Source organism: Punica granatum, chromosome 6 (genome assembly GCF_007655135.1).
Source record: "Punica granatum isolate Tunisia-2019 chromosome 6, ASM765513v2, whole genome shotgun sequence".
Lineage (NCBI taxonomy): Eukaryota > Viridiplantae > Streptophyta > Magnoliopsida > Myrtales > Lythraceae > Punica > Punica granatum.
Window position 1 is genome coordinate 1,346,102 of NC_045132.1, and position 16,115 is coordinate 1,362,216.

Consider the following 16,115-nt stretch of genomic DNA (forward strand, 5'->3'; position numbering starts at 1 on the left):
TCACTCTGGGTTCTTATTTCTGGCCTATGTCAACAGGGAAAAAAATTAGAAATTAATAGTGATTCGCTCAATTTGTTTGATATTTCGTAAGCATTGAAACGGTTATAATTTCTATTATTTCTCGTGAATAAGAATATATTTTTTTAATTAAGGGAGTCTGTATGTAACCATCGCGATGAAAGTAATAATAAGAAAATAACAACCCCCACAAGTCAAAATTCATTATTGTATATTTATTTATATTAATTAAGTATTGGAAGCAGGTTAAGGCCAAGTTATTTATAATAATTAATCAATTAAATAATGAGGAAGCATATAGTATTGGCTTTCTAATTTTTATTATAATTTCTGTGTCCGTATTTGACCCACCGACAGCGGGATGCACATGTGGGCTTCAAGGGCAGGACGTGCCCCTTCAGCCTTCACCTAACATTAATATATGATAACATATGATATGATTTGTCTGTCTATATGTTGTGTGTGTGTATATATATATATATATATGTATATATATGTATTTGTGTGTGATAGAAAGTGCAAAAGGCACAAGAAAATATCAGATGATGTTTTCATTCTGTCCACCCAAAATTTGGCCTTTTATTTTTAATTAATTCATTAATCGAGGACACGAAAAAATTATAAAAAGAAAATAATAAATTCTCTGGTACCGGCTATATTTAATGTGGTAGAAGGCGATATTTTCCCATATAATCAAAATTATAAATATGGTATTGTACCTTTTTTTTGTTAGCATTGAAATCTTGCCATACCAAATGAAGGCAAATCCCTTCGAATTGTTGATCGGATCGCCCATCTGCAAATGTACGTGAAAACATTACCGATGGACTAGTTAGTACACCAGTGAAGTAATCACTTTCGGATCCATAAATTTGTGTTGGACTTGACATTTTTTTTTATGAATGTGTTGGACTTGACATAGTTTAAAGCATTTCAACAAGAAAATTTTTAAGGTTTATAATCCCACAAAATCATCTTCCTGATCCATCAAGTAATTAATTAAATTGGGCAGATGGGTTCATGAAATGAAGATTTGCATGATTCTTTATTTAATTTTTTTATTAGGAAATCACGTAAACGATCAATGTCAGACAACTGCAATATATACATTGTGGACATTAAAAATTTAAAGAGTGTCCTAATTGATTAAAGAAAATCATGTCTGAAAAATTAATATCAGCAGTTGGTTGATGAGTCATTTGAAGGTTAAGAGCACTCAGATTAGATTAGAGACCTTTAATTGTAATCTTAAACAAAAGGAGCGGTTGGGCTTCAATCGTTTTTGGGATGGATTTAAGTTCGTGACGCAATTGGATATGTGAGTAATGTTTGGACGGTTTCTCTCCTATATAGAGAATGATGAGAGCGGTTATTGCAGGTAATCCCATATGAAAAGTTGAGAGGAAATTCATAGGTTTATAAGATATAATGATCTAGCAATTTATTGGCTTAAACTTTTGAGTTGCGAATAGACCCGAGTCCGAAGTAGGCCTGTGATTTTTTTTCCTAACAAGTGGTATTAAAGCCCAAGGTAACGATCCTGGGAAAGCACACACGCTATGCGTGGAAACCCACACCACACCAGGGCCGAGTGTGAAACTCGTGATTAGTGAAAGTCCTAACAATTGGTATCTGAGTCCAGAAGTGAAAGCTCGACTCGAAATTAGTTGTGTCCCGTGTATTGCTTGCCGTCGTATCACGGAGATTACAACGAAGTCCTCCATATAGTCGAGAATGAGGAGAATTGTTAGGACAGTTTCAGTTATATATGGAGAATGATGAGGGCGGGTGTTGGAAGTAATCCCATATGAAAAAGTTGAGAGGAAATCCATAGGTTTATGAGAGACGATTGTCTAGTCACATATAAGCTTAAGCTTTTGGGTTGCAGATGGATCCGAGTCCAAAGTAAGTCCGCGAATTTTTCCTAACAAGTAAGTTAATTAATTAAAATTAAAATGCATTAATGTGGAAGTAGTTTTAAAAATAGTACATGAACCTTGATGAGTGGAAACGTATCAAAAAATTAGAAAGGAAAAGAAAGGGAATGAAAGTAGGAAAGTGAAATGGAAGATTCGTGGTCCCTCCCAAGCAAAAATTGTACATATATGGCGTGAAGAAAAATCAAGTAACTTCAAGTCCGAACCCGACGAATGGATAAAAAGCAAAGGAAAACGAAAGCGAACGTGAAAACAAACACGTTTTACGCATTATGCAGATATGCAACAATATACTTGAAGAGCACTCTATCAAAATAAAAGCAAATTTAGAAGTTGTTTTTCTCCATCTTTAAAGTATGGTTAGGGGTGTAAACGAGTCGAGTTGAGCTCGAGTACATGCAAACTCGACTTGGCTCGTTAAAAAAATGCTCGAGCTTGACTCAAATTCGAGTAATATTCGAGTAGCTCGAGCTCGGCTTGTTAGAGCTCATTTGATACTACAGGTTTAAAACTAAAAGGAGCTTGGTTGAGCTCAGCTCAAGATCGAGATTAGGTCGATGGCAGCTCGAGGTCACGGACTCGGGGAGCAGGAGAGAGAGAGAGGGAGACAATTTTCATATTATTTATTATTATTTTTTCAAATTTCAATTTCTATATTATTTTAAGAGAATAATGAGAAAGCCTAGCCTAATCTATGAGTTATAAGTTTGGGGCCTAAGTCCACTAATAGAATGAGATATAAGTAATTTTTATGTAGAAGTTAGGTTAGACTTGCGAGCTGAACGAATCGAGTACCACCGAGTTCAACTCGGCTCATTTGGAAGAAAAGCTCGGCTCGAGCTCGACAAGGCCGAGTCGAGATCGAGTTATCATCGAGTCAATCTAGAGTGACTCACGAGTAGGCTCGTCTTGTTTACACCCCTAATATGGTCATGTGAAACACAAATTGTTTGTAGTATATTTCTAAATTGAGGAAAAGAGAAAAGAACGAAATGAAGTTAACGTGAAAAGAACACATTTTACAAATTGTACAAATATCTAATCTAACATAAGAGCAGACATCTCTATCCGTTACAATGGAAGCATATACGAAAGTTGTTTTGCTCTGTCTTCACAAGACAGTTGTGTAGAATACATAGAGACAGTAAGGTCATACATACCTAAAATACCACCGAGGCCTACAACCTGATGATAAGGTCCAGGACAGTTGCCTTAAACGGCCCGAGTTCGAGCCTCTTCTCGTGCAACTGCAGTTCTCCTAAAGTAAGAGTTATATAAATAATCAGAAATGTTTGTAGGAGTTATATGAATTGAGAGATCTACTGATGTAAGTCGTCACCTACTGACAACTAAGCATCTTCTTGGTGGAGTGTTATGTGAAGATAGCTATGTCGACCGAGATTCGGGAAGGGTGTGATTGCCTACAACATATACTCCCTATTTTTCAACCAATATATATATATATATATATATATATATACACACTAAATCGAGAAACAAATATGACAAAAGCACTTGAAAATAATTAAACCACAATAAAAATGATGCGAAGAGGAGCTTTATCCGTTTATATAAATTCAAATTGCACCATACGTATGGTATTACCCAAATATGTAACGTGCACAAAAGCTCTTAGACTCTAGATGTGATTTTTATAAAATCTTAGACGACGATAATGAGTAGAGTACAGACCGCGAGGTCGTGTATTCCTAAATTGAGAAACGAATATGACCGGACCGATTGATGATAATAAATAAAGCTCCAAAAGAAGCATAAAACTCAAAAGCATATCTCTATACTTGATTTGATACGGATATTTATTTAGGAAATAGAACATATGTGGCTCGGAAGAAAAAAAGGGGGAAAAAATTTAGGTGGGGGCAAGAAAAGAAAAAGGTTGAAAAAGGTAATTTCGTGAAATTGGGGCCGACCCGCAGATCTGGAACGGAAACCGGTACATTTAACGCGCGACAATCCCAAACTCCCCTTCCCCCGGGGTTAGTCAATGGCGGAAACTTTAACAGCGTCAAACAAACGCCTCCGTCTCCCCGAAACGGCGAATTCACCATCTCGCGGCTCACCAAAAATATCGCGAGAAAATGGAGTGACCTGCGAACTGGGATTTATGTAGGATCTGATCTGATGGGTGCTGTGCTGTTGTGTTCCGTTCACGCGGCGTGAATCCACCTGTACCTGTCTTTGGTCTCTACTGTACTCCTACGCGGTTTATTGTATAATTATTTTTTCCTTCTTCTAATATTCCCAAAAAAAGAAAAAAAAAATCTAAACCCATCGAGCACCAGTTTTGCTTTGCTTTGCTTTGCTTGCTTTACTATAAGCCGGGACTTTCCTTATGATAGTGATAGTGATTGAGTGTAGAAAGTCCCCAAGAAACCAATTTATTATTCACGGCATGAGCCCTCCAACTACATCAATAAATAAACAAAAAAGAAACAAGTAATATGTGGGCACTATGAACAAATCGCCCATAATTAAAAACGACTCAATCAGCTACCAGCTATGGATAAATTTAAATAAAATATCGGTTGTGGTACGTTTCAATAATCACTCTGGATGAGAGTTGATGAATCTTTTTTAACGCTGTATATGAAAGTCAACGCTTGGAGTATTTGGGCCGGAGGATTATTTTGGTGAGCTTTTCACATGATTTGTGATGTTCTTGACGCGTTCAATGGTGTCAAGATGCGGCGGCCATATCCGATTGCATTCGGAAATTATGGGAATTAGTGATTGTGAAGGATATTATTATCCAAGGCCAGTAAATATAGATAGATGAATGAATTTCTAGTGTACGGGAGGGACAGAATAATGTTTGGCTGTATTATTATTGCTACTGTAATGTTGCCCAAATTGGCATTTCATTTTTTTGGGGTTTACAGCAATAACCTAGCAAAATATACCGAGTAAGACATCTATTTTATTTTATTTATGTATTTTTAGTTAATATTTTTGCAGAAAGAAACAGATCCAAAGATTACTAATAGAAACCAAAAAAGAAAAGAAAAAACAAAAGCCCACCAGACAGCTAATAAATGCTCGAATATTATTATTTTTATTTCTTTTTGCCCCCTACCCCCACACTATCTCTCCCTTTAAAATCTCATCTTAGAGAGAGAGAGAGAACCAAAAAAGAAAACCTTAAAAAAAGAGGAGAGGAGAAGAGGGGAAGAGTTTCTCTTTGTCAAACAGTCCTCTCTCCTTCTCTCTCTCTCTAAGCTCATCTCATCACTTTCTCTCTCTTCTTCGTCTTGTTCTTTGCTAATAATCCTTCCTCCTCCTCCGCCGGTGGTGGCACAGCCCAGCGCCACCACAACACCACCACCACCTCGCGTGGTCCCCACCACCACCACCACCACACCAACCCCTCCTCTAACATCTTCTTTCTTCACACACTAAAACATCTCTGCATCATCTCCTCCTCCTCCTTCCCTGTTACGCGTCCACATTTCACTCTCTCTCTCTTTCTCTCTGTCTGCCCCCAAATCTAATCTCCATCCTCTCTCTCTCTCTCTCTCTCTCTCTCTCTCTCTCTATCAGCGTGTCTCCATTTTGCTCATTGATCAGAGATCGAGAGAGCCAAGCTCAGCTCATCCACACTTCAAATAGAGCAGAAAAAGCTCGGCCCTTTCTCTCTCTCTGCCTTTGTCTCTGTCTCTCTCTTTCACAGTCTGTCTCTGCTTGCCCTGCTTTCCCTTTGGACAGATCGATGGTCTGATTCGGTTGCTTCTGCGAGGAGGGGAGGCTTCCTAAGACGGTGTCGTCTTGGCTGCAAGAGAGAGAGAAATATTAGCTAGAGAGAGCGAATATGAACACTGGAGGTCGCCTCATTGCTGGCTCTCACAACCGGAACGAGTTCGTCCTGATCAATGCCGAGGAGGGTTCCCGGGTAAATTTACCATCTCTGCCCCTCTCCGTCTCCGCCGCTTGAATGTTGACTCTCCGCTTGCAATGCATTCCTTGATTCTTCAGATGCATTCCCCTTGGCTGAAATGGGTTTTTACCCCCATTCGGATTTGTCGGTAGTTTCACAATTTTGTCGGTGGGAGTCATTTGGATCTGTTGATGAAGTCGGACCACTGTTCAGATTCAAGCTTTAATTTGACCAATATTTCAGTCTCTTTCTGTGAACTTTTCTGGGTTTTGGTTAGTAGTGCCGACCAATTCGAGTCGGTTGCTGCGTACTTCTTGTAGTGAATGTATGCTAGTGGCATAGCTGGTTGAACTCTGACCAAGTAAGCTCCTGTTTGTGGCTCGATTCTAAGTCTAATCGAATAGATCGAGGGATTGAGTGAGTGGACTCATCTTGGAGTAGGCGTTTACTCCCTGCTAGTGTGTTTGCTAGTTCGTTAAGCCGCTTGTTAATCCGACCATCTCCTGTTATGTGATGCTTGCATTGTGTTGACATTTTCGCCAGAGCAGTCGGATTTCCTTGGATTCAAGGCCTGACTGTGGGTTTTTTGCCGCTTCTCTTTTCAGATCAAGTCCGTGACAGAATTGAGCGGACAGATATGTCAAATATGTGGAGACGAGGTGGAGCTGACTCCCGAGGGAGAGCCGTTTGTTGCCTGCAATGAGTGTGCTTTCCCTGTCTGTCGGCCTTGCTATGAATACGAGCGGAGGGAGGGAAATCAAGCCTGCCCTCAATGTAAAACTAGATATAAGCGCATCAAAGGTGAGATTGGGTACATTTGCAGTTTTCTGTTTCTATCTTTGCCATGTGTATTCTGCGTGTTAACATCTTGGTGTTTCAGGTAGTCCTAGGGTTGAAGGTGATGAAGAGGAGGATGACATTGACGATTTGGACCACGAGTTCGATTATGGGCACCTTGTTCCTTTCGGGGGCCAGCATGGTGGGGACTCTGGCCGTGGCTTACATTCGAGTGGGTCTGGGGACCCGACACAGAAGGAGTTCGACTCTTCTCCTCTGGATCCTCAAATCCCACTATTGACTTATCGCGATGAGGTATAAATCTCACTGTTCCTCTTCTTTTCTCCCATAATTCTTTTTGATTTTTCGTGCATAATAATTCAGTGATGAATGATTATGTGTTGCCCTTTTACTCGATTTAGGATGCTGATATCTCTCCTGATCGGCACGCCCTCATTGTTCCTCCATCGAGTCATGGAAGCAGGGTTCACCCAATGCCTTATACTGATCCTTCTGTACCTAGTGAGTTATTCATTTGACCATTTTCCCACCATTAGAATCTCTTAGAAAATCAAAACGTCGGTGATCCAATTCTTCTTGAGACTGATGATATTCAAATTTTTGACTTATCAGTGCAACCTAGACCGATGGCTCCTCAGAAAGACATTGCAGTATATGGATACGGGAGCGTGGCGTGGAAAGCAAGAATGGATGAATGGAAGAAGAAGAATGGTGACAAACTTCAGGTGGTGAAGCATCAAGGAGGATCAGATGGTGGGAAATTCGATGGTGGAGATGAGTTGGATGACTCCGATCTACCAATGTGGGTTCCTCTTTCCCAGCTTCTCGATGTTGCTTGGATTTGGACCTTCTTATGATTGAGAAAAGTTTGAGAAATGAGACAGTGTAGTGTTTTAAACGGCTATTGCAAGAAATTAACTTGAACCCCTGTAAATGTTTTTTTTTTTTTATCTAATTTGAAATCCAAAACTCAGTAAGACTTCTTTCCTGGATAAAATTATCAGGATGGACGAGGGAAGGCAGCCACTTTCGAGGAAGCTCCCAATTCCCTCAAGCAAGATAAACCCTTACAGAATGATCATTGTGCTCCGGCTTGCAATTCTCGGCTTGTTCTTCCACTATCGGATTCTCCATCCTGTTAACGATGCATATGGGTTGTGGCTGACTTCGGTTATCTGCGAGATTTGGTTTGCTGTCTCATGGATATTGGATCAGTTCCCCAAATGGTACCCCATCAAAAGAGAAACGTACCTCGATCGTCTCTCTCTCAGGTATGTACTGCATTTTTTCAAGTACAAGAAATACGCTACTTGTGTTGACAAGATTCTGATGCCTTACATGCAATTTTGCTTGAAATGCAGATATGAGAGGCAAGGCAAACCATCCGAATTAGCAGCTGTAGACGTTTTCGTTAGTACAGTCGATCCAATGAAGGAGCCTCCGCTTATCACCGCAAACACTGTTCTCTCCATCCTCGCGGTCGACTACCCAGTTGATAGGGTGTCGTGCTACGTCTCAGATGATGGTGCTGCCATGCTCACTTTTGAAGCCCTCTCTGAGACATCTGAGTTTGCAAAGAGATGGGTCCCATTCTGCAAGAAGTACAGCATTGAGCCCCGAGCTCCTGAATGGTATTTCTCTCAGAAGATGGACTATCTGAAGAACAAAGTGAATCCTGAATTCGTCCGGGAAAGGCGAGCAATGAAGGTTTGGTTTCTTGACCACCTTCTCAGTTCTATTTGTTTATGGGAATCCAGCTTGCTTTTAAAATATAGAAAATTCGTGTCGACATGCAAGCTGATATCTTCCCTTCCCCCCTCCCCATTTACCTCTATTTATTTTCTCGACTAAAAAAGAAAATGGAGGATTGGAAAGACTTTTCCCATTTTGGACATCCAAAATTCTATATTGGAATTGCATTAGGAACAATGTGAATGATTTCTTAGTGATCTCCACTGATTGTATCTTTTCATGTATTTGTGCAGAGAGAATATGAGGAATTTAAGGTGAGAATAAATGCATTGGTTGCAAAGGCACAAAAGGTTCCTGAGGAAGGTTGGACTATGCAGGATGGAACTCCATGGCCCGGAAATAATGTTCGGGATCATCCTGGCATGATTCAGGTCTGTCCATGTACTCAGAGGATTAATTTTCGAATCCGTGTCTTCAAATTCCATGTTGTACGATTCTTATTATGGCGACATTTTTGTTGAACTTTAGTTTCATTCATGTTGCAGGTCTTCCTTGGCCACCATGAAGATCTTGAAGATCCCATTGAAAATGAAGAGAAAGAGCAGACAAAACTACCTCGTCTTGTTTATGTTTCTCGTGAGAAAAGACCGGGATTCGATCACCACAAGAAGGCTGGAGCCATGAATGCTCTGGTAAGGCATCATTTTCTAGCAGCAACTTCAGATCGGTTTTTGTGTTTGCTTCCCCCGGTTCTTCAGGATAGAAAACTAATACGTTGTCTCTGCAATGCCTTATTCAAGATTCGGGTTTCTGCGGTCATCTCAAATGCTCCTTACCTACTGAATGTGGATTGTGATCACTACATCAACAACAGCAAGGCCCTCAGAGAAGCCATGTGCTTCATGATGGACCCCACTTCGGGGAAGAAAGTCTGCTATGTTCAGTTCCCTCAGAGGTTCGATGGTATTGATCGACATGATCGTTACTCAAACCGAAACGTCGTGTTCTTCGATGTATGTATATACCTCCTTTTGCTTGAGCTCTTTTCCCCTCTGTTCTACTCTCTGCCTTGCAGAAAACCTGGGAAAACACTGTTTTCCCCTCTGTTTTACTCTCTGAATAATTTAATCCTAGAAGATGTTTAAAACATTTTTTTCCCCCTTGGAAAACATTTTTCGAGGAAGTAGGTTCTAGGCTAGGACCAATATGAAACAAAAGTGTATCTTCTTTTTCTTTCTTTAATTGTTCATCTTCTCTTAATGCCTTAATTTACTGGCTTCTAACAGATCAACATGAAAGGATTAGATGGGATTCAAGGGCCCATTTATGTCGGGACGGGTTGTGTCTTCAGAAGGCAGGCCCTTTATGGTTATGATGCTCCGAAGAAGAAGAAGCCTCCGAGCAGGACTTGCAACTGTTGGCCCAAGTGGTGCTGCTGCTTGTGCTTCAGGTCAAGAAAGAATAAAAGAAACAAAAGCAAGGAGAAGAGCAAGAAAACAAAAAACAGGGAAGCTTCGAAGCAGATTCATGCTCTTGAGAATATTGAAGAGGGCGTCGAGGGTACGTGATCTTTATTCAATCTTGATTCAATTTTGCCTTTCAGATAGGGAAAAGTTTGTGGAGTGAATCAAGGTTCTCTTGTGTTTTTACAGATTTGAACAAGGAGAAGTCAGGTGAGATTTCTCAAGTGAAATTGGAGAAAAAGTTCGGGACATCTCCAGTGTTTATTGCTTCCGCACTTTTGGAAAATGGTGGAGTCCCAGTTAATGCAAGTCCTGCGTCACTTTTAAGTGAAGCTATTCAAGTCATCAGTTGTGGTTATGAAGATAAGACTGAATGGGGAAAAGAAGTGAGTTTCCACAGTAGCTTATACGGCATATATTGCTAGCTTCCCGTTTCAGTCTATTATAAGAGCTTGTCTATACATTCTAAAATGATACATCTTGGCCGTTTATTATGCCAACTTAACTGATTTATTATTGCACCAGGTTGGATGGATATACGGGTCTGTTACAGAGGATATTCTCACAGGATTCAAAATGCACTGTCATGGGTGGAGATCAGTGTACTGCATCCCTAAGCGACCTGCTTTCAAGGGTTCAGCGCCCATCAATCTGTCTGATCGTCTGCATCAGGTTCTTCGTTGGGCGCTTGGGTCCGTGGAAATCTTCTTGAGTAGGCATTGCCCAATCTGGTACGGGTATGGAGGCGGATTGAAGTGGTTGGAGAGATTTTCTTACATAAACTCGGTCGTGTATCCTTGGACCTCCATCCCCTTGCTCGTCTACTGTACCTTGCCTGCAATCTGCCTTCTGACTGGGCAATTCATTGTTCCGGAGGTAAGAATACATTCCCACTGCACATTGCTGAAGTTTTTAACGAATGGTGTTATCTTGAAACAATAATCCTAATCATGCACTAACATGGGATGCCGAATGATATACTTGCAGATAAGCAACTATGCAAGTCTCGTGTTCATGGCCCTTTTCATATCGATTGCTGCCACGGGTATCCTCGAGATGCAGTGGGGTGGAGTTGGGATTGACGACTGGTGGAGAAATGAACAGTTCTGGGTCATCGGTGGTGTCTCCTCGCACCTCTTTGCCCTCTTCCAAGGTCTCCTCAAGGTCCTCGCTGGTGTAAACACAAACTTCACTGTCACCTCTAAGGGAGCCGATGACGGCGCATTCTCCGAGCTCTACCTCTTCAAGTGGACCTCCCTCTTGATCCCACCCACAACTCTGCTGATAATCAACATCGTCGGGGTTGTGGTTGGAGTCTCCGACGCGATCAACAACGGGTATGACTCATGGGGCCCGCTTTTTGGAAGGCTGTTCTTCGCCTTCTGGGTGATCGTCCACCTGTATCCCTTCCTCAAGGGTCTGCTGGGGAAGCAAGACCGGATGCCCACAATCATCCTCGTGTGGTCGATCCTGCTTGCCTCGATTCTCACCCTCATGTGGGTGCGGATCAACCCGTTTGTGAACAGGGATGGGCCCGTGCTCGAGGTCTGTGGGTTAAACTGCGACTGAGAGAAAAGAAGATACGATCAAGATCCCACATAACACAAGGTAATGTTTGTGGAATTTGTAGAAGAAGAAATTATATGATTTTTTGTTGTTTTGGTGGATTTGCTTCCGAAAAAAATAAAATGAGGGAAAAAGTTTTGAGGGAAGCAGAAATATTGTAATATTGGGGGATGTGTTTGTAGATACAAGAAAAGTTGGGGGCTTGTTGTTGGTGGAGGGCTGACACATTGTCGCTTGTTCTTTTCCTTTTCTTTTCTTTTTTTTTTTCAATTTTTTTAAATTTTTATAGGGGTCTTTTCATAAATTCTTTTATTAAATTTCCAAGTGGGGGTTCTTTAGGGTTCAATTTGAGTCTCATTATTGTGTAGTTTCTAAGAAGGGGATGTCAGATGTGGATTTATAAATGTACTCATGTTCGTTCCCATGTCGAAGAATGGGACTTCATCGTACTTGTGGGAGTCTCGTAAAGAGATTCGTGTTATCATTGTCTAATGTGTTCCGACCCCGGTTATGTACGTGAAATTTGAAGTCAAAATATTCAGATGAATTCATCAATCCCCTGTATTATTGTCGTCGGAGATTATTATTGATATGAATCGATTTTGTCTTGTTGCCCATTTCCAGTTCCAAGTAAAAATTATGAAAAAAGGAGACATCAATTGTCAATTTCAGCGACTCTTTAGTTTTCTATTTCTATCATCGAAGACTTACAAACGAGTTTGTATTAATTATCATCTTTATCCGGCAAAAGAAAGAAATTTTGGAGTTTGTATTAATTAAATTTGATATCATGAATTATAGAATGTAGTGATGGTGACGTACGTCTGTTTGTCTATTTCTCCATTGGCGTTTCTCCTCTTGATATTCAAAAGTCATTTAGTTGATGTATTCGGGTCTTAATATTCGAATCTCACGTGCTTTGAAATGACTTTTTGATTCAGATAATTCAGTTCTTATACCGTCGTGTGTAATTCTTCGACGTGACATGCGCGTTAAAGGAAATATTCGAGGATCGAAATTCTATGTGATCCTCCTTCGATACTAGCAAGAAATCGAGGGAAAACGGTTAGATTACAGCAAACTTCGAATAGAAAACAATGTAATTTCTGATTTAATTTGGCTTTGGACTAGGTCAATTCGGTCATATTCTATTGACTCGTGTAAAGTCCTATAAGAACAAAAATTCAATTATGAGAAAATAAGATTACCCGATTAACATTCCTACAAATTCAGAATCATATGAAAGTCACTGGACCTATTAAATTAGGTTCGAAGAGTAACTTTTCGATCGTCTCCACTGCCGATCGCTTAGGTCACGAGGTCTCGAATCGATTACGTATTCCGACTTGAAAATAATACAAATCACTATAATAAGCAAGACGTGTGGGAGTGCTTCGTGTGGGTAGGGAGTCAAAATTCCTCTTCCCTGACCATCCTAAAGCCCATTGTCATTTTGTGTCCCTTTATGTCCTTGTCATGACTCTTGACCTTTCTCTGTAGCATGGGATTGGAAAAAGAAAAAAAAAATAACAAATATAAAAATTGTTTGAAGAATCAAATCTGATAACTGTATAATTTTTTTTTAAGAGAGATCATGAGATGATTTCAATTTATTACTTGAAAATGATTTTATTTGAATTTTGATTTACTTTAATTACGAAATGTTTTCAATTAATTTTAATCTCTTACATTACAAGTAAAATCTTCCACCAACATTGATTTATCAACTGCATCGGAGAAACTCTTTTATCAACACTAAAATATTGGTGTGTTTATAAGATCATAGCAAAAACGCATCATTATATTTCTTCATTGGGCCACCTTCATGTCTCAATGCCATAGGATCTGCTGTGCCCGTGTTTAGACTTCCACCAGGTGCAGTCTGGTCGCTTTACGGTATCCTATTATGAATTTCTCGTATACGTAGGATTTTTAATTATCGAGCTCGTGGTGGATCCGCAAAAAATGAATAGTAGGGCACATGACGCAACGTTTGGAAGTTTATCAAAACGTTTGGATAAGTCATATGCAATTCAAATAAAGGTAAAAAAACCTAACATTCGATCTCTTTTATCACCGCACAAGTTTGTTGGTACCTCAACTGCGACATGGTAGGACCCGATATTCACTAATATATGTCGTTGTTGCAAGAAGAATACGTATATTTTGTGATACTTATCATACGTGCAAAAGCCGTCGATGAATTGGTTGGCCAATCAGACGGCCTGTATTGGACCATTGCGAGGGATGGACACAGAGGATCATTGACTTACTGGTCTCCCAAAGAAAATGAAAGGAAAAAAAAAAAACTATTTAAGGAGTAGACAGAGAGGGGGGAAATCTCTCTCTCTATCTTTTTAAGGTTTGTTTCCATCAATCTTCTACGCACCAACGCTGCAACTTCTTCACGTTGCCCTCAAAAACGCGCTCTCTCCTTTCCTTCATCGATGCCTCCCTCCTTCAAACCCTTTTCAAACCCGAAATACAAATTTACTTGAGAGAGAGACGCCACACTCAGATAGAGATATATACGATAATATATCGATCATATGGACCGCTCGAAGAGAATCGTTACGAGCGTTATGACCAGAGAAGAATCCGACGGATACTTCATCGTGCCGGACAAGGATGTGGAGCTGGCGGCCCAGAAGATCATGCAGCTCAGTGACGAGGATAGCAACTCTGTCAACGATCGCCGTGGTCGCAAGAAAAAGGGATCGCTCGGTTTTCCTTCGGTGTCGGTTACCCATGCAAAGATGATTGAGGAGATATTTGGGAGCGAAGGAGAAGACGATGGAGGAGAAGTTGTTGAAGCTGGAGAAGTTTGCGAGCCGAGGAAGAAGAGGAAGCAAAGGTGTAGGTTGTTGGAGGATATATACCAGGTGACGAAGCCGATGGATAACCAGAGGTACTTGAAGGAGATGATGATCAAATATTAGTCAAATGCTGTATAAAAACAACCGAAATATATATTCGAGTGTATCATTAGGATATTCAGAATTATTAGCGGATTTAGTTTATCAGTCTAATCTTAATTAGGAAGGCTCCTTGATCGGTTCTTGATTATGTTAAAACTCAATGGAAATGTTGCAATCCCTCGAATTCGAGGCAAATGAAGAGAGCTCTTATCATGATTTTGCTTGCTTCTCACACATTGCACTTTTTACATATATATGCAACACATTTTTCTCCGTATTCACACTCACGAATTCGGCTTTACATGATCAACCAGTTGATAATTTAGACGTTTATACACAATGTAAGGGCCGCGGTCGTGAGGAACAAAGAATCCTGCAAAATATTTTCTGATCTTTGGGACAGTGTAGCAGAAATCTATATATGTATGGAGAGGTTTAGTGGGAGGACAGGGTGAATTGATATTTACATGTATAGAGATACGATGCAATCATGGGCTGGATCACGGATCATGACATGACCGGTGACTGAGGCATGCTAGGTTCTAATCGTTACGATTCACTGGCTCTAACCTCAGTGCTGATATCCTTAATTACGAGTAGGGTTTTTGAGTTGGATCAATTTAAGCCAACTCAGCGCGTCAAATTTCTGAGAACGCACAGTTGTCTTGTGGCGCTTATCAAATGAAGAGATAATAATTAAGCATGAACGAATAGATCTGCACTACGCTTTATGGGGTAATTGAAATTGAACTTCTCACATTACTTAAATGGAGATAACAAGCAAATGTATGAATGGAAGTGAACTACACTCACATTCCTTAAATGTCTAATGTGTCGGGTCCGTCATGAAAGAACTGGACTTATAATGATCGCTCAATTCACCAATTCAGAACTAAGAGATCCTGGATTTGATTCTCGCCAATTGGGAATTTATGTGCCATTTTATTAAGAAGTTGTAGATTTGATTTCAACCAGCGGGACTTTATGCCCCCATTTATTTCGCCATTCATATTCTTATATCAATTCTACGAGCCTCTTTTATAATTGGAAAGAAAAAAAAGGTGAGGGCCACGGAACAATTAATATACCCGTGCAGAAGCGCATATACATGCATGCAAGCATGTGGAAACAAATGATCGATATTATCGGATTCAATCAAAGCACTACTATCATAATAATGTGAATTCTTTAATGAAACCTAAAAACATATAACCTCGCAGGCGATTGCATCAAGTCGATCGAAAGGGTATGCAAGCACTAAAAGATTCAGCTATGTAGTTCGATTTTTAGAAATGATATAAAGACAAAATCAGTTAAGGAGTAGCTTCTTACTCATTCCAGCCAGCTCTCACTAACGCATGTAATAAATTGATACAACCTGTAATTATTTAATGCTTACTATGTATAGGTATATTTACGTGATATCTTGTCAAAATTCCAACTAATAATTGTGTCATACGTACACATTATAATAAGATGTTGAATTACCGTAAGTAAGTGAACATAATGGTTAGGTTTGCGGACACTACGTGAATGCTTCTGCTGGTCGCTGCCAACAGGGCCTCGTGCGTTTAGGGGAATTGCTTTCTACAATCTTATGATTAGCTGGATTCAACAGTTCATTAAGGATTCAACAGTACGAGGAAACTAACAAGCAGAGATTTTGTCGAAGTAATTTATCGAAGCATAGCGATTTATACTTTGAATTAAGCGCATGCCCCCGCAATGCTAAACCAATTTCTTGAAAGTAATTATCAATATGCCCTGGCTCTACTTAAAGGCATTGGTATGCCAGACTGTACTTGTTATTATATTGAGCGAATCTGATATA

General features: G+C 40.0%; 2 protein-coding genes across 2 annotated transcripts; both read left to right on the forward strand.

Moving 5' to 3' along the window:
* Positions 1 to 5,106: 5,106 nt before the first annotated feature.
* On the forward strand, positions 5,107 to 11,983 carry LOC116210181 (cellulose synthase A catalytic subunit 2 [UDP-forming]-like). Its single transcript, XM_031544005.1, has 14 exons — positions 5,107 to 5,862; positions 6,453 to 6,648; positions 6,728 to 6,939; positions 7,047 to 7,146; positions 7,258 to 7,447; positions 7,650 to 7,916; positions 8,007 to 8,352; positions 8,631 to 8,768; positions 8,883 to 9,029; positions 9,138 to 9,350; positions 9,624 to 9,897; positions 9,990 to 10,186; positions 10,326 to 10,676; positions 10,788 to 11,983. The coding sequence occupies exons 1-14, from the start codon at positions 5,782 to 5,784 to the stop codon at positions 11,367 to 11,369; spliced, it is 3,294 nt and encodes a 1,097-aa protein (XP_031399865.1). The 5' UTR covers positions 5,107 to 5,781; the 3' UTR covers positions 11,370 to 11,983.
* Positions 11,984 to 13,743: 1,760 nt separating this feature from the next.
* On the forward strand, positions 13,744 to 14,500 carry LOC116210249. Its single transcript, XM_031544102.1, has one exon. The coding sequence runs from the start codon at positions 13,916 to 13,918 to the stop codon at positions 14,303 to 14,305; it is 390 nt and encodes a 129-aa protein (XP_031399962.1). The 5' UTR covers positions 13,744 to 13,915; the 3' UTR covers positions 14,306 to 14,500.
* Positions 14,501 to 16,115: the final 1,615 nt, after the last annotated feature.

What these genes read in the sequence shown, in the direction of transcription:
- LOC116210181 (XM_031544005.1), top strand. Translation starts at nt 5,782, where the DNA reads ATGAACACTGGAGGTCGCCTCATTGCTGGCTCTCACAACCGGAACGAG. An exon ending in ATGCCGAGGAGGGTTCCCGG is followed by an intron (nt 5,863 to 6,452) that starts GTAAATTTACCA and finishes TTCTCTTTTCAG; the next exon opens with ATCAAGTCCGTGACAGAATT. An exon ending in GAAACGTCGTGTTCTTCGAT is followed by an intron (nt 9,351 to 9,623) that starts GTATGTATATAC and finishes GGCTTCTAACAG; the next exon opens with ATCAACATGAAAGGATTAGA.
- LOC116210249 (XM_031544102.1), top strand. Translation starts at nt 13,916, where the DNA reads ATGGACCGCTCGAAGAGAATCGTTACGAGCGTTATGACCAGAGAAGAA.